This window comes from Dama dama, chromosome 30 (genome assembly GCF_033118175.1).
Source record: "Dama dama isolate Ldn47 chromosome 30, ASM3311817v1, whole genome shotgun sequence".
Classification (NCBI taxonomy): domain Eukaryota; kingdom Metazoa; phylum Chordata; class Mammalia; order Artiodactyla; family Cervidae; genus Dama; species Dama dama.
Window position 1 is genome coordinate 38,895,465 of NC_083710.1, and position 18,027 is coordinate 38,913,491.

Sequence of the window (18,027 nt, forward strand, 5' to 3'; positions counted from 1 at the left end):
TAACTAAACAGAACATTCCAACACAACTTGCAAGGGCATCTGTGAGACAGGATTCTGGTATGGCCTTTACCAAGGTCAGGACTTGTGTCACTTACAGCCTTTCATTACCTTTCCTGCCTGTTTTAGAGCTTGTCTACAGAAAATCAGCCTCTTTGCATAGATTTTAGAATCATAGCACACGCTAATTTTTGCTTTTATAAGGTAATAAGTATTCCCTCGAGCACATTGCTCAGTGTAAGAAATGAGAACATCCTTTGGCTTCAAGTCAGAGCAACTAATTCCGTCCAGGTGGGACTGACATGGTGCCCCAGAGCAGCCCAGCTTTACCTGCCACCACAGCTGCTGTAACTGGCCCAGGTGGCGTGCAGGTGGGTGGTGAGAACCTGCAGGTGGGGACTCCTCCCCAGCATCCAGAGCAGAGAGGGGACCGTGACAGTGCTGGCATCAATTGCTCTATAACAGACACAAGTTCTCCAAGCTCCTCTCCGTCTATCCGGTCCTTGTCATCGTTGTGATTTTGAGTAAATTGCTCATCTGCCTTCTTGTTGTTCAGTTGCCAAGTCGTGTCTGACTCTGCTACCACATGGACTGCAGCACACCAGGCTTCCCTGTCCTTCACTATCTCCCAGAGTTTGCTCAGACTTACGTTCATTGAGTCGGTGATGATATCCAACCATCTAATCCTCTGCTGTCCTCCTCTTCTCCTCTTCTCCTTTCCCAGCGTCAGGGTCTTTTTCAATGAGTCAGTTCTTCGAATCAGGTGGCCAAAGTATCGGAGCTTCAGCTTCAACATCAGTCCTTCCAATGAATATTCAGGGTTGATTTCCTTTAGGATTGACTGATTGGATCTCCTTGCTGTCCAAGGGACTCTCAAGAGTCTTCTCCAGTACAATTCAAAGGCATCAATTCTTTGCCACTCGGCCTTCTTTATGGTCCAGCTCTCCCATATGTACGTAATTACTGGAAAAACCATAGATGACTTTGACTTACATGGACCTTTGTTGGCAAAGTGATGTCTCTGCTTTTTAATACACTGTCTAGGTTTGTTATAGCTTTCCTTCCAGGGAGCAAGCATCTTTTAATTTCATGGCTGCAGTCATCCATCTTAGTCTCGGCTTTTCCATCTTTGACACTTGGCTGGTGGCGCTCATTTCTCGGGGTGACTGGCAGGCAGGACAGGGCTTAGGTACAGAGCCTCTGCATGCCTTCACTCCACTGGCATCCTGCCAAGTTCTTTACAAACTTGCCAACAGCCTCTCCATGCAGACTCTCCAGCAGGGGTGTTAATGGCACTTTCTAAGGGCATCTTAAAGTGGGAGCAGTGCTAGTAGAAAGTTTGACTGGAACATTTTCTCATGGAGCTTTGGCAGGTGTTAATAAATAGAATGCTCTGTCATCTTTGGAACTCTGTTAACTCTGCAGTGGCCCACATTTTGAAATTCTTGGCCTAGGGCCGAGCCTCCTGGTGTATAGACTGCCCCACATGGGGTCACTTGGTGGTTTTCTCAGAGAAAACATCCATGCTCTGCCATGGATGACCAGTTACTGTCCAGGGTTCAGCCCGCCACCTGTGGGCACAGGACCAGCCGGAGATCACAGCTTCCCTGCGACAAGGAGCATCTGTGTAGCCAGGTCACACACAGCAGAGCACATGTGTCACGTGTATCTGTAGATCGAGAAAAGGACACACATGCTGACATGCAGCGGGAGCCCCCACACATGCACAATCTCTGGAAGCCCGTCTTGATGGAGGGAAGGAAGCATCTGTATGACATCTGCATCCTGACATCCCTGCCCCTGGTTGCCCATGAGTTGACTGTCCCCTGCGCAGTGGGACCACGGCTGCACAGGGGCTACTGTGGACACACACGAGACACAGCAGCTGCTTATTTAAAAAGTGTGGACTGGAGCTCGAAGGTCTATGACAAGGATGCTTGGTGAGGAGTCCTGTGTGCTCTTTGCAGGGAGACGTCTGAATGGTAGGACTGGACGGTAGTAGTTGTCTGCCCAGGAGAGTTCCCCCACACTCAGCCCACTGAGTCCCAGGAGCTGACGCCGGCTCGTCACCGGTGATGAAACCTGCAGTGGTTCATCTGTTCTGCCGGCTGCCCCCGTCTCCCGGTGCAGACTTGTCCCGGCCGGTTAGGCGGTCCCCCCCCACGGGGCCTGTCTCCCCATCCCCTGCCGCCCACGTGCGCCCTGGGCCTGGGGTCCTGCTACTCCCACACTGGCCCATCGCCTCCCAGTTCTTCCTCCGGCACTGTGGGCTGAGACAGACTGAATCTGCGTCATGAAAACCAGAGTTCCCAACAAGAATGAATTCAAAAAAAAAAAAAAGAATGAATTCAAATTCCACATGAATTCATTACTGAAAAAAAAGATGTGTTTTTCTTCAAAAGAGGTTGGACCTAAGTTACCATAACAACCGTATACAAGAATGTAGTGCTTCCTTAAGAACAAATCATGGAGATGTAAGAATAGTTTTGTAGTTAAATATGAATCCAACCAAAATTCTTATTTGAGGGACTGTAAAGTTGCAAGATGATGTAGAAAGCAGTACTTCCTGCTGACTGTGCAGCCAGATTATGACAAATAGAAGCAAAACTCGTGCTTTATTATCAGCCTCCTAACAGGACAACTGGAATAATCTATGGGATATACTGGAATAAAAATACATTTTTAAGGTTCTTAAGCTTCACTCCTCACACTAATAATCAATATTGCGATAATGTTCTCATTTTCTGGTGAAATATTATTTCTTGGTGTTTTGTTAAATCTCTGTTTGTGATTATATTAAATATATCATAAATATATTTAATATATATTAATAAATATTAAATAATATAAATATTAAATATTAAAGTTAAATTTAACTTTCCATAAAACTGATCTTAACAAATTGAGTTTATTTAGCAAACCCAACCATTCAGAGTTGAGGTAAAATTAATAGGTGGACATATTTTTCAGATTATACCTGCAGTAAAAGTAGTTACCCATTATCTACTGTTGTACAAACCATCCCAGAAGTTTTAGCAGCTGAAGAACAACCATAGTTTATTACTTATTATGATCCTGTGGGCTGCCCAGCTATGTTGCTGGGGTTGAGCATCCAGGCTGTTTGCTCACATGTTGGAACTGCAGCTGAGTCTGGCGGCTGGCACTGGCCTGATCTTGCTCCCTGGAACAGACTGCAGGCCACCAACATTCTAGGGGCAGAGCTGAGCCTGTGCACATGAGACTGCAGGTATTGTTATGCTCATTTCTGGACACAGGGACATGTGAAGAGAATAGAAGGTTCAGGACAGTTGACTGGTCTATGGTTCCCCCCACCCTGCTCTGACTACCAGCCAAGAATACCTTTTCTCCACCATCTGCCCACATCCTGCTGTCCTTAAAGAGCCGGCTGTGTGCCCTCATCTAGCCTGAGGACAGTCCCTGGTTCCTCTCCCTCCTCTGGCCCTCTTCCCCGGAAACTCATCCTGCTAGCAGTGCTGGGGGGTCGGGGGCGGGGGGGCACCTGTCCTTCCGGGACTGTTTTGGGAGGCAGGGAGCTGTCCTGCCGGGCCTGTCCCGGGGGCCCATGCTCTCTCACCCACTGTATCCCTTCCCCTGGCTCCCTCCCTGGTGTGGGGGAAGGCTGGTTCTCTGACTTCCACAGACCAGGGAGGAATGTCTCAGTCCAGTCACAGAGGTTTTCTCAGGAGGAGCATTATACAAAGTCTTCGAGGTCCACCATCAAGATCTGGGTGGGGTCAGTGTGTGTGAGGAAGAGGAAACAGAGATCAAAGATCTGGGTGGGGTCAGTGTGTGTGAGGCAGAAGAACCAGAGATCAAATTGCCAAAATCCTTTGGATCATCGAAAAAGCAAGAGAGTTCCAGAAAAACATTTACTTCTTTATTGACTATGCCAAAGCCTTTGACTGTGTGGATCAAAACAAACTGTAGAAATTTCTTCAAGAGATGGGAATACCAGACCACTTGACCTGCCTCCTGAGAAATCTGTATGCAGGTCAAGAAGCAACAGTTAGAACTGGACATGGAACAATGGACTGGTTCCAGATTGGGAAAGGAGTACATCAAGGCTGTGTATTGTCACCCTGCTTATTTAACTTACATTCAGAGTAGTACATCATGCGAAATGCCAGGCTGGATGAAGCACAAGCTGAAATCAAGATTGCAGGGAGAAATATCAATAACCTCAGATACACAGATGATGCCACCCTTATGGCAGAAAGCAAAGAAGAACTAAAGAGCCTCTTGATGAAAGTGAAAGAGGACAGTGAAAAAGATGGCTTAAAACTCAACATGCACAAAACTAAGATCATGGCATCCAGTCCCATCACTTCATGGCAAATAGATGGGAAACAATGGAAACACTGACAGACTTAATTTTTGAGGGGCTCCAAAATCACTACAGATGGTGACTGCAGGCATGAAATTAAAAGATGCTTGCTGTTTGGAAGAAAAGCTGTGACCAACCTAAACAGCATATTAAAAAGCAGAGACATTACTTTGCCAGCAAAAGTCTCTCTGGTCAAGACTATGGTTTTTCCAGTAGTCATGTATGGATGTGAGAGTTGGACTATAAAGAAAGCTGAGCACTGAAGAATTGATGCTTTTGAACTGTGGTGTGGAGAAGACTCTTGAGAGTCCCTTGGACTGCAAGGGGATCCAACCAGTCCATCCTAAAGGAAATCAGTCCTGAATATTCATTGGAAGAACTGATGCTGAAGCTGAAACTCCAATACTTTGGCCACCTGATTCGAAGAACTGACTCACTGGAAAACACCCTGATGCTGGGAAAGATTGAAGGCAGGAGGAGAAGGGGATGACAGAGGATGAAATGGTTGGATGGCATCACTGACTCGATGGACATGAGTTTGAGCAAGTTTCAGGAGTTGGTGAAGGACAGGGAAGCCTGGCATGCTGCAGCCCATGGGCTCACAAAGAGTCAGACACGATTGAGAGACTGAACTGAGTGTGTGTGAGGTTCATCAGCCCCAAGACAAGTCCCCAGCAGTTCTTGCTCCACTGGCTCAGAGGCGGGTGCAGGACAGAAAGACTGTCCCTGGTAGCTTCATGTGACCTATGCCCAGGCCTCCAGCTAATGTCTCTCTGCTCTCCTCTCCAGGAGATGGCGGGCAGGGCCCTCAAGCAGACCGGCAGCCGCAGCATCGAGGCCGCCCTGGAGTTCATCAGTAAGATGGGCTACCTGGAGCCAGGCAAGGAGCAGATCGTGCGGGTCGTCAAGCAGACCTCTCCAGGTGAGCGCGCTGGGGGCTATGGAGAGGCAGCTTTGGGGAGAGCGCCTTGTGGCCATCGTGCTGCCCACCTCCCTTGCAGGAGTGGGGGCACGGGGACTGAACCTGCCCTGCCCAACATCCTGTCCCCCAGGGTGGGGGCAGATTGACACTTAGCTGGGTCCTTCCTTACTGGGAGTTTGTGGAGTTGTTCTGTTCATGAAAAGGAAAATTCAAAATGAAAATTAGGCCACTCAGCAGGATCTTTCTGGACTTGTGAGGGATTCTTAAGGGGAGGCTTATTTCATGGATTTCTAAAACACACTTGTTTCCCACCCTGTGGGCTCAGAGAGCAGGCTGCACTGGCAGGTGGCTCCAGAGTCCAGGGCCTCAGGCAGAGGTGTGGGAAAGCCGCGCCCCCCCACCCCCCCCCCACCCCCCCATACCCCTGGGGAGGGAGGGACCCCCCCCACGCCATGCCCTGGGGGAGGGCAGTCACTTCAGCACCCCTGCCTGCTAGTCAGTGGGTGTTCTCTTCCTCGGTAGAGCAGATGGAGACATTTTGGGGACCTGAGGCCCCTGGGGGGTAATAAGGGATTCGGGATATTGACCAGGAGTTTTCCCTGGAGACCCTGGATAAACCCAGTTCATCTGCTGAGTGAGGAACTTGCAAGGGCTTTGTAGTAAATACATTGTACTTCCTTGAGATGAGAACACAGGTTTCCCTTTTCTTCTTTTTGAAGGCATAGCATTTCAAAAGTGTATTTATCTACTACATATCCTCAAAATATATAAAGTAGAAATCGACAGAATTAAAAGAACAATAGAAAAATGTATTTTCACTGTGGGTGAATTTAACCGCTTGTCTCAGGCACTGACTGAGTGAAAGCAGTGAGAACACGGACTTTTGCCCGTTTCTCTGCTCTTGACTGAGGAACGCCCTTAAGCAGTGCCTTGCTGCCACAGCGTCCAGACCTTTGGGATCTCGGGGTCTGTGTGGCAGCTCATTGCCCCTCCCAGGCCCTGGGGGCAGCCCTGGCTGCTGCTTCATCTACGCCTGCGGGGGGCGGGGGTGGGGGGGAACCGACCAGCCACGCTGGGCCTTCTGCCCGCGGCCTTCTAACGCCACCTCTGTCTCTGCCCCCAGGGAAGGGCCTGGCGCCAGCCCCCGGGCCGCGGAGGCCGAGCTTTGAAGCAGCGGGCGAGCCTTTCCCGCCCTTCGCGCAGGTGGCCGGGCCGGCCTTCGAGGGCCCCGCCGCCCTGGAGGAAGCACCCCGCCCGTACCCGGACTTCCTCTTTGCTGGCATCGGGCCTCCTTGTCGTCCGCACCCGCCCAAGGGCTACACGGCCACCGGGGAGGCCGCCCGCATGGGCCTCGCGGGCCCCGGGGGCGCGCACTACAGAGCCCCGCTGCTGGTGCCCGCGGAGCCCCTGAGCTATGGCGTCCAGCGCAGCCCCTCCTTCCAAAGCAAGGCGGCCCCAGAGGCCGGCGCGTATGCGGGGCTGGCCGCCAAGAGTGCGACCGTGCCGGTGCCACCCGCCGGCCTTCCCTTCCCGGCCCCCAGCGCTGCTTACGCTCCGGCCCCACACCCCAAGCCGCCGCACCAGGGACACGCGGGGGGGCCCCGAGGCGCCGCGTTCGCCGGCGACAGCGCCCCGCCGGGTCTGGCTGCCCCCGCGCGCACTGGCCTGGGCGCCGAGCGCTTCGAGCCGGGCGCGCCGCCCTGGCCGGGCGCCGGCCTGGCCCGGCGGGACTCGATGCCCAAGCCGGGCCCCAGCCGCACTGGCTCCTTCAGCGGCGCCACGGCCCCGCCCAACGCCGTCACGGCAGTGACGGCCGCGCGTATCCTGCACCCGGTGCGGAGCGTGCGCGTGCTGCGGCCTGAGCCCCAGACGGCTGTGGGGCCCTCGCACCCCGCTTGGGCGCCGGCGCCCCCGCCCGACGGCCCGGAGCCTGCGGACGAGCTAGCAGGGGGCGCCGAGGCGCGGGGCCGGCCCCCGCCCTATCCGCGACACCTGCTGCGGCCACAGGCCCGCGCCGAGCCGCTAGATGTGGACGGGCTGTGCGCCGGCCTGCAGCAGGGGCTCCGGGGCGGCCGCACCGCCGAGCCCCCCGATGGCAGCCCCGCGAGCCCCGGGGCCACCAAGGCCGACAGGGCGGGCAGAGACCGGAAGCAGATCCAGACATCCCCGGTGCCCGTGCGCAGGGGCGGCCGCGACGAGGACAGGCGCGAGTCGCGCATCAAGAGCTACTCGCCGTCGGCCTTCAAGTTCTTCATGGAGCAGCATGTGGAGAACGTGCTCAAGACCCACCAGCAGAAGGTGGCGCGCCGGCTGCAGCTGGAGCAGGAGATGGCGAAGGTGGGCGCAGGGCACGCCTGGTTTTGGGGTCCCAGTGGGAGAAGCCCCCTGCACCGTGTCCTCTGTCCCAGTTCGGGGTGGGGAGGGCTGTGCGGATGTGCCCCGGGTGAACGAACGCGTTGCTTGTTACTGCGTGTCCTTTCCGGGGAGCAAATCCATCAAGGCTCTCCAACTGGTAAAGAAACACTTTGAAAGAGGAGAAAGGAAACTTGAGGTTTTACACATTGACATTGTGGGAATTTTAAAAAGAAGTATAGCTAGTAGTGATTCAGTTCATTCTTAATGAAGTCTATAGTTATTAAAATAATGTTTGAAGTATATGCTAGTTGACACTAAGCTGTTAAGGAATGTTAATTATTAATGAAATTATTTATATTAAAATGCTATGGTAATTTCAGATTCTAAAAAGTTCTAAAAATAAGATCGGATCCCAGTGAAAATGGTGTTCCATTTTCATTTGACTTTTCTTTTGGTTTCCCATTTTCCCCGAACTGTCATTAAATTATTACATTGCTCTTAAGAGTTCCAGAAATTTTATGGTCCCCTTTCCCACAAATTTTTAGTAATACAAGTTGTCTTTAGTTTTTAGAGCCTAAAAGTCAACCCGGAGAAAGAACAACTTATTTTTACATCTTCCCTTTTGATTCTAGATCTGTGACTGTGGATGTAGAGAACCAACAGTCATTTTCTCACTTGTAGCATTGGCCGGGTTCTTCTGCACCCTCCTTTCCACAGATCATGGTGTGCCCTCCACTCTGGGGCCTCCCGTCCCCATGGGGCCCGTCCAGTGTGACCCTGTCCTGTTTCCTCCTGCACAGGCCGGGCTCTGTGAGGCGGAGCAGGAGCAGATGAGGAAGATTCTCTACCAGAAGGAGTCTAATTACAATAGGCTCAAGCGGGCCAAGATGGACAAGTCCATGTTTGTGAAGGTGAAGACCTTGGGCGTTGGCGCCTTTGGGGAGGTGTGCCTGGCCTGCAAGGTGGACACGCACGCACTGTATGCCATGAAGACCCTGAGAAAGAAGGACGTCCTGAACCGCAACCAGGTGGCCCACGTCAAGGCAGAGCGGGACATCCTGGCGGAGGCGGACAACGAATGGGTGGTCAAGCTCTACTACTCCTTCCAGGACAAGGACAGCCTGTACTTTGTGATGGACTACATCCCAGGTGGGGACATGATGAGCCTGCTCATCCGCATGGAGGTGTTCCCTGAGCACCTGGCACGCTTCTACATTGCTGAGCTGACACTGGCCGTCGAGAGCGTTCACAGGATGGGCTTCATCCACCGGGACATCAAGCCTGACAACATCCTCATAGACCTTGACGGCCACATCAAGCTGACAGACTTCGGCCTCTGCACTGGATTCAGGTGGACCCACAACTCCAAATACTACCAGAAAGGTACTGCCTCCGGCCTCTCCTCCTCACCCCATCCTGGGTGGTGCACCTGTCCCTGTGTGATTTCATAATTTGGTGTGATGCCCTTTTCTCCATGAAGAAGTACTATGATGTGTGAGGTGTTTGTTTTTAAGTTAGTGGCTTCAAGTTTTACTAAAATGTTTCAAGGACAGTAGGCCATAGGGTATCTTGGGGCCAGAAGTAGCTGGTCATCATCTTATTTGTAGCTTGAATTCTTTTTTTTTTTTTTCCTTTTAAATTTATTTATTTATTTTTTACTGTTCTGGGTCTTTGTTGCTGTGAGGGTTTTTCTCTAGTTGCCAGGAGTGGGGACGACCCTTCCTTGCAGTGCATGGGCTTCTCCTTGCGGTGGCCTCTTCTACAGAGCATGGTCTCTAGAGCACAGGCTCAGTTGCTCCGAAGCATGTGGAATCTTTCTGGCCAGGGTTCAAGCCTGTGTCCCCTGCATTGGCAGGCAGATTCTTAACCACTGAACCACCAGGGAAGCCCTGGCTTGAATCCTTTGAACTAGTTATTTTATTACTATAGCTCAGACTTCTATTTTTTAACTCAAAACTAGTTATAAATCATTTGATTCATTCTTTTTTTTTTGGCATTGAAATCATCTGTGTCCATATTTTTGAAATCCTTAATCTTTTCCATGCCTGTCTCAAAACATGTCTGACAAACAGATGGTGTTAGCCTTTGCTCCAGTACTCTTGCCTGGAAAATCCCATGGATGGAGGAGCCTGGTAGGCTGCAGTCCATGGGGTCGCTAAGAGTTGGACATGACTGAGTGACTTCACTGTCACTTTTCACTTTCACGCATTGGAGAAGGAAATGGCAACCCACTCCAGTGTTCTTGCCTGGAGAATCCCAGGGACGGCGAAGTCTGGTGGGCTGCCGTCTGTGGGGTCACACAGAGTTGGACACGACTGAAGCGACTTAGCAGCAGCACAGCCCCCAGCACAGGGCACAGTCCCTGCCGTGGCTCCTGTCCTGAGGTGTGTGTGTACTTCATGCTTGGGTCTGAGGCCCGGGACCACAGCCATTCTGGGAGCTGCCAGGGGACTCTCTCTCACTGTGTGAGGAGCTGGGTCAGGTTACTTTTCCTTTTGGAGCTCTGGGTTTATTGCATTGTTGAAGACTGAAAATTGACTTTGTTTTCTGTTCTCTTCTCTCCCCGCCCTGCTTCCTGGGTGACAGGGAGTCACTCCCGGCAGGACAGCATGGAGCCTAGCGACCTCTGGGACGATGTGTCTAACTGCCGGTGTGGAGACCGGCTCAAGACCCTGGAGCAGAGGGCGCGGAGGCAGCACCAGCGATGTCTGGCTCACTCCCTGGTTGGGACCCCAAACTACATTGCCCCGGAAGTGCTCCTCCGGAAAGGTGCGTGCTTTGGCTGTGCACCCAAGCTGGGTGATCTCCGAGGGTCCCAGCTCCCACTGTCAGAGTCTCAGTGTCCCCATCTGTCTCCCCACGGGAGCCCGAGAGTGGGGTTCTGTCAGCAGACAAATCTCCAGTGTATCCCCCTCTGCTTGGGAGCTGGCCTGGCGTCTCCACTTGCTCCTCCTTAGGCTGAAACTGATGAGCTGGCTGCATGGTGGGCTTGCTCCCTAGAGCCCAGAGGAGTTGTTTGAGGGTCAGGACTGGGTTCAGGGTCCTCACTGGGGCCCACCATCTTCCCTGGTCGGTGGGTGTGAGGATGCAGACCTTCTCTCTCTGTGTCTCTAGTTCTCCCCACTGGTCCAGAGGTCCCTTCAAGGTAAGCCTCAGGGATGGGGTGCTCCAACCCATCCAGCAGGTGCTTGACCAACATGAGAGGCACCTCTGATGGTCAGTTGTAGGGGTCCCCAGTGGCAGTGTGCGTGGATCTTATTCCCTGTAAGAAACCTGAACAGCGCCAGACTGTCTGTCCTCACCGGTGGTTTCCACTGTTGGAGCCAGCAGGCTCTGTCCTCATCGTGTTTTCTGTGAGCTGTGTGCCTCATGGCAGGTTGCCAGTCTCTTAGGGACTCACGTATAAGGGCAGTACCTCCAGAGGTTGTTGGGCGTGTTGACCTCACTGCCCAGTACAGGACGCCTACTCTGTCCTTTCAAAGTGGGGGTGGGTGCTGGTCTGCAAGGGGGTTCACTGGTGTCCCCCAACCCTGCCATGGGCAGTAGCCCAGCAGAGCCTCCAGGGCCAGGCAGATAGGGGCCACAGGTCACATTTGACAAGAATTCGGTGACAGTGGGACCAGAGCGGGGCTCGGACTGGGACTTGGGACAGAATCAAAGATGAGCCTTCTCTGACACCCCTACGAGGCTGTCCTTCCGGAGCCCCAGCTGTGGGAGCCCTGCAGGGGGTGAGGAGCTTGGCTCCCTCCGTGCCCCCAAGGGGCAGGGCAGGGGAAGCCATTACCTTTGCCACAGTTTCCTCCCCTCTTCTCCCAAAAGCTCCCCAGGGAGCCTCGGCACAGGCCTTACGTGACCTCTGGTCACAGCGTTTCTGCTTTTTAGTTTCTACGTTTTTTTTTTTTTTTTTTTGTGGCCGCATCACAGTCTGTGTAATCTTAGCTCTCTGACTAGGGGTCCAGCTTGTGCCAGGCGCACAACCCTAACCATCAGACCACCGGGGAAGTCCTTAGTTTCTACGATTTTAATTTGTGTCTGTGTCCTTTAAGAACTTAAATTCCTGGTTTAGTATTGTTATTAACAATAACAGTAACTTTTTAAATTTAAAAGATCTGTTATTATAAGAGCATTCTGTGTTTATCATAGACTAATGCTGTAAAATCAGAAAACACTCGTGCCCACACTCCTGCCACGTGGAGGCTGTGACCTTCGGCAGCCTTTTTCCAGTGGTCTGTTCCGGGCCCCTGTGCAGGAAGCAGTAACGTCACGTGTGCGCCGCGGAGGCGTGAGGTGGAGCGTGATGCGCGAGCCCCGTGAGTCGCGGCAGCTCTTTCCCACTTGCGCCGTTGGGGGCGTCCTCGCTGACCAGAGCCACGCTCTCAGTGCGTCCGAGGCCGCCGCGCGGGTGCGAGCTGAGCCCTGCTGTCTTTCAGGTTACACCCAGCTCTGCGACTGGTGGAGTGTCGGCGTGATTCTCTTCGAGATGCTGGTGGGGCAGCCGCCGTTCCTGGCGCCGACGCCCACGGAGACCCAGCTGAAGGTAATAGGGCGTGGGCCTCTGAGAAGCCCCGGGGTCTCCGGCTGACACTGGGCCTTTGGTTCCGGGTAGTGCAGGAGTGTCAGCTGTATTAAGTGAGGAGTTTTCAGGTATTTTTGTTACTTCCTATTAGGTTTTTTAATTTGAGTGAGTAAAGGCCCAAGGTCAGAGCTGAGCTGTGGCGTGTGTGTGACCTGGACGCGGGGGAGGCACCGTGATCGCACGTTTGGGCCAGCAGGCAGAGCCCGGTCTGAACCGTGTGGCCTTGAGGAGATGAGTTGGTTGGTTTGGACGTTATGTCTGTACTGTGGGCATAATATAAGAGCTGTGGGCTCGGCCACTTATGATACACATTTCCAGTGTTTCAACTAATTGAAAGATTATCCTATCAAGTAATAATACTCAATAGTCAGTTTTAGAATGGTGGCTTTTTACTCTCTGAAGCAATTAATTTGATTCCTTAAGAAAGATTGACTAGAGAATCTGATGAAACCTTTGGAACGTCTTGGAACAGTGCTCTTGTAACACTATTTTAGGACGTATTCACACACCAGAGTCCGAGGTAGACCCGGGAATGTTAGTAATAGTTACTGTGATGGCCTCTTAATTTAAAAAATCCTCAATTAAGGCCCTGTTTCCAGTAAAAATGAAATTGGAACTTGATATTATCTATATCCTAATTGAATTGCTGAACTAGTTAATAATTTTTTTCTAGTTAGTAATTTGCCAGCAGGATAATCACCCAGTTTTAAAAATTGTGATGAATTTTACCATTTTAACTACACTTAATAGTACAATCAGTGGCATTAAGTATATTCACTACTACTTATTTCCAGCCATTTTCACCATCCCAAGCAGAACTTCACCCACTACAAGATAACTCCATTCTTCCCTCCTCTTTGCTCCTGTAACCACTCTTCTACTTTCTGTCTCTATGAATTGCCTATTCTTAGGAACTTCATATAAGTGGAATCATACAGTATTTTTCCTTTTGTGACTGACTGACTTCATCAGCATAACATCCTCAAGGTTCATCCCTGTCAGAACCTGTGTCAGAATGTCCTTCCTTTCTAAGGCTAAATACTGCTACATTGTACGTAATATTGAATAATAAATACTCCACTGTATGTAAATAACATTCCATTTTCTTTATCCATCATCTGGCAACGAACGTTTTGGTTGTTTGCACCTTTCGGGCTCTTGTGAGTAGTGCTGCTATGCACATAAGTATGTATGTATCTGTTTGCTCCCTGCTTTCAGTTCCTTTGGATATATACCCAGGAGTGAAATTGCTGGGTCATAGGATCATTCTGTGTTGAAACTTCTTGAGGAACCTCCATACTGTTTTCATATGACTGCACCATTTTACATTCCCACCAACAGTATACTGAAGCTCCTATTTCTCCATATCCTAGCCAACATTTATTATTATTTTTTAATAGTAGCTATCCTAGTGGGTGTGAGATGGTATCAGTCTCATTGTGATTTTGATTTGTATTTCCCTGATGTTCAGATGTTGAATTTCTTTTCATATGTGGGCATGTGTAGATACCTTCTTTGGAGAAATGTTTATTCAAATCCTTTGCCCTTTTTTAATTAGGTTGTTTGGGTTATTGTTATTGAGTTTTAGTTTTTTATGTATTCTGCTTATTAATTCCTTATCAGATGTATACTTTGCAAATACATTCTCCCTTTCCATAAGTTTGTCTTTTCACTCTGTTGATAGGGTCCTTTGATGTACAAAAGTTTTAAATTTTGATGAAGACTTTTATGTGTTTTTTTCTTTTATTGCCTGTGCTTTTAGGTATCATATCCAGGAAATCATTGCCAAATTGAATGTCACGAAGAGTTTTTTTTAATATATATATTTTATTTATTTTATTTGCTGCATTGGGTCTCAGTTACAGCATGTGGGATCTAGTTCCCTGACCAGGGATTGAACCTGGGCCCCCTCCATTGGGAGCACAGTCTTAGCCACTGGACCACCAGGGATGTCCCTCATGAAGATTTTTGCCTTATGTTTTTTTTCTTTTGAGTTTTATATCTGTGTTGTGCATGTGCACTGTTGTGTCCAACTCTTTGCAACCCCATGGACTGTAGCCCACCAGGCTCCTCTGTCCATGGGATTTCCCAGGCAAGAATACTGGAGTGGGTTGACATGTCTTCCTCCTCTAGGGGATCTTCCCAACCCAGGGATCAGACCTGTGTCTCCTGCATTGCAGACAGATTCTTTATTGCTGGGCCACTGAGGAAACCCACACCAGCCCTTACACCTCCGCACAACTCCCAGTTACATTGACCTTACTTTGTTCTGATTCCAGGAGTAAATAAGCCCTTAATAAAGGATCTGGATGGCTGGTTTGTGTTGTTGATCACTGCTGTCTGGGGGTGGCTTCCTTACCCTGTGCCTCAGACTGTGGGCTCCTGCTGAAACCACATTGGCCATTTGTAGCTGCATCAGATCCTCCTATGTCTGTTTGGTTCTCCTATTTTGAAACTATCAAAATCTTTTTAAAATTATTTTTATTTAAGTGTAATTGATTTACAGTATTAGTTTCAGGTGTAGAGCAAAGTGATTCAGATTATATTTTCAGATTCTTTTCCATTATAGGTTATTGTGTGATATTGAATATAATTCTCTGTGCTATCCAGTCAGCCGTTGTTATCTGTTTTATGTATGGAATCTAAAATACAAAATGAACTTAATTACACAAGTGTAAGTCTATTTCTGTTTTGTAATTAAGTTCATTTTGTATTTTAGATTCCACTATAAGCTATGTCATATGGTATTTGTCTGTCTTCTCTTCGTATGACAGTCTCTAAGTTCATCCATGTTGCTGCAAATGGCATTATTTTGTTCTTTTTTTATAGCTGAGTAGAATTCCATTGTATATATAGACCACATTTTTTATCAGTTCATCTGTTGATGGATATTTAGTTTGCTTCTTGGCTATTGTAAATAGAGCTGCTATGAACACAGAGGTGCATGTTTCTTTTTGAATTAGAGTTTTGTCTGGATTTATGCCCAGGAGTGGGATTGCTGGGTCACATGCTAAGTCTAATTTTAGTTTTATAAGAAACCTCTATACTGTTCTCCAGAGTGGTGCACCAGTTTACATCCCCACCAACAGTGTAGGAGGGTTCCCTTTTCTCCATACACCTTCTTCAGCCTTTATTATTTGTCAGCTTTTTGATGATGGTCATTCTGACTTGTGTGAGGTGATAGCTCATTTTGGTTTTGATTTGCATTCCTCTAATGATTAGTGATGTTGAGAAACAATCATGTTCTTTAACACTCTGTCCTATAACGGCCCTCTTTGGCCTCGAGAGTGAGAAGGAAGGAACACTGGGTGTGTTGTCCCCGCAGGTGATTAACTGGGAGAGCACGCTGCACATCCCTGCGCAGGTGGAGCTGAGCCCCGAGGCCCGGGACCTCATTGCCAAGCTGTGCTGTGCAGCTGAGCACCGGTTAGGCCGCAATGGGGCTGATGATCTGAAGGCCCACCCATTCCTGGGCGCCATCGACTTCTCCAGCGACATCCGGAGGCAGCCGGCCCCCTACGTGCCCACCATCAGCCACCCCATGGACACATCCAACTTTGACCCAGTGGATGAGGAGGGCCCCTGGCAGGATGGCAGTGAGGACAGCTCCAAAGCCTGGGATGCGCTGGGCCCTGCAGGCAGCCGGCACCCTGAGCATGCCTTTTACGAGTTCACCTTCCGGAGGTTCTTTGATGACAACGGCCACCCGTTCCGTTGCCCCAAGCCTGCAGTGGCTGAAGCCGTGACCGAGGCTGAGCAGCCGACTTCGGTGGGTCCGGCCCTGGGGGCGCAGGCTGGGGGCTGCCAGCCTGTGTACGTGTAGACTGGTGGACGGGGAGGTCAGCCCGTCAGGTCAGTTGGCTGGTTGCCCCTCAAAGTCTAGTCTGCACCCAAAACCAAAGTGGAAAAGCTTCTGAAAGAGGACTCACCTCTGAGGTCTGCATCTCCAGGTTCTGGTGGAGGCAGGAGGTGTCAGCGCAGCCTGGAATTAGCTTTGAGGACCTTCACGACATTAAAACAATATTTTTTAAATCAGTACAGTAGAAAGAGCACTTATTTTGTTTATAGCCATTTTTCTTATTAAATTATAGGGATTAATTTTGACAAATCATGCTGCTGTTATTTTCTACGTTTGTATTTTATCCACAGCACTTAACTCACATTAGGGAAAGACATAAGGATTGAAGAACATGTGATAAGAAATCTCTGTGCAATAATGTTTTAAAAAAAAAGATAACACTGTCCTGATGTCCTGATGTTGCTGATAACCATTTTATTCACACAACAGTTTTTGTTTTATATTTTTCCCACATTTCAAAATTGTGATATATGTTAAAAGCTGCTTTTGTTGTTTTGTTCTGTTCTCTTTTTGCATATTATAGCATAATAGGAAGTGTGAGCAGTTGATCATGCGGGTGTGACTTCAGACATCAGGTATGGAGAGAGCATGAACAGGGTTTTTCTATTATTAATATAACGTGACCGTGTCTTGCCATTCACAGCAGGTTCTGTGAATATGTTTTTACTGAGTGTCCTTGGATGAGTCGTTCTGGACAGTGTGCTGATGCCGCATCGTGAGTGACTTCCTCGCTGTGACTGCACCCCCTCCTCTCTCATTGCAGAAATGCATGTGTACCTGAGAGATGTGACTGTATGTGTCGTGGGTGTGACTGGATTCTTTGAGGGGGCAAAGACATTTGTCCTACACTAAACTTGTGTACATCAAAAGGGATTCACTTAGCTCTGCCAAAAAAGTAAGTTAGCCATGGACCTCTGTCTGTCTCGCCAGTCAGGATGCTGTCCTGTGGCCCAGCCGACACAGGGAGCCAGAGCCCCACCGTGCAGACCTGTGGAGGGTTCTCTCTGCAGTGCTTTTAGTGTGCTTTGAAGGATCCAACTTAACTCGGTTTTAAAAGCACATTTTTCTAATCTTTGTGAAACAGCAAGGACTATTCAAAGTGATGTTGGAGGGGGAAAAAAAGATAATTAAGCCATACATATTTTCTTAGGAGTATAGATGTATATATAACTATATAGATAAACACACAAAATATTCCTATTTCAAATTAGTATGATTCCTATTTAAAGTGATTTATATTTGAATAAAAAGTTAAATTTCTTTTTTGCTTTTTAAAAACCTGATGCATCATATTTTTTGTTATATTCACATATTTTTCCTTGAGGTTTTTAGCATAATGTATCCATTACTTAGTGTATCTCTAGGCAGCAACACTCACATGTCTATGGATGTCTAAACTGAAGAAGAAGATTCCTGTGTACTGGTTTACATGTGTATGAGTGGCAGGTTCTGAGTCTGCTGTGCTGTGTCGTGACTGTCCGTGTTTCTCTAGTTTTGCAGTAACGCTGTGTTGTTATTTACACTTTGACAGCCTTCATGTGGTAGGTTCTTTCTCAGGAACTCAACTTAACTATTATTTATTGATATATCATTGCCTTTGAAAAGCTTCTACTGGCACAATTTATTATTAAAAGTTTGAATCCAAATCCCTAGGTGTCAAATTTTATTGAAATTTGTAAGTTCTTGTTTGTCTCGTGTGCTTTCCCCATGATTCAAACACAGCGGGGGCTGCCATTGCGAGGGAGAGGAGCTCTTGTCTTGGGAAGGGTCTGGGGTTTGGAGATTGGGTTTCAGGTCACAGCAAAGGGTCCAAGTCCAGGTGCGGTTCTGCGACCAGCTTTCTTCCCGAAGGTGGTGATGGGTGTACGGCGTTAGATTGCTGAGTAGGGTCAGTGGGCTGTCAGATAGATCGTGAGTGGGAGCTGATTGCCCTGCCCAAGACAGTCACACTGACAGTACAAGGGTAACACCCC

General features: G+C 49.3%; 1 protein-coding gene across 1 annotated transcript in view; it reads left to right on the forward strand.

Annotated features, from left to right (window-relative positions):
- Window positions 1–17,700, forward strand: part of LATS2 (large tumor suppressor kinase 2) — a 31,504-nt gene extending 13,804 nt beyond the window's left edge. The window contains exons 3-8 of the mRNA XM_061133721.1: window positions 5,132–5,264; window positions 6,388–7,601; window positions 8,420–9,002; window positions 10,206–10,388; window positions 12,050–12,156; window positions 15,521–17,700. Coding sequence (XP_060989704.1) covers window positions 5,132–5,264; window positions 6,388–7,601; window positions 8,420–9,002; window positions 10,206–10,388; window positions 12,050–12,156; window positions 15,521–16,018 — 2,718 coding nt within the window. The 3' untranslated portion in view covers window positions 16,019–17,700. The remainder of the gene's footprint in view (window positions 1–5,131; window positions 5,265–6,387; window positions 7,602–8,419; window positions 9,003–10,205; window positions 10,389–12,049; window positions 12,157–15,520) is intronic.
- The last annotated feature ends 327 nt before the right edge of the window (window positions 17,701–18,027 follow it).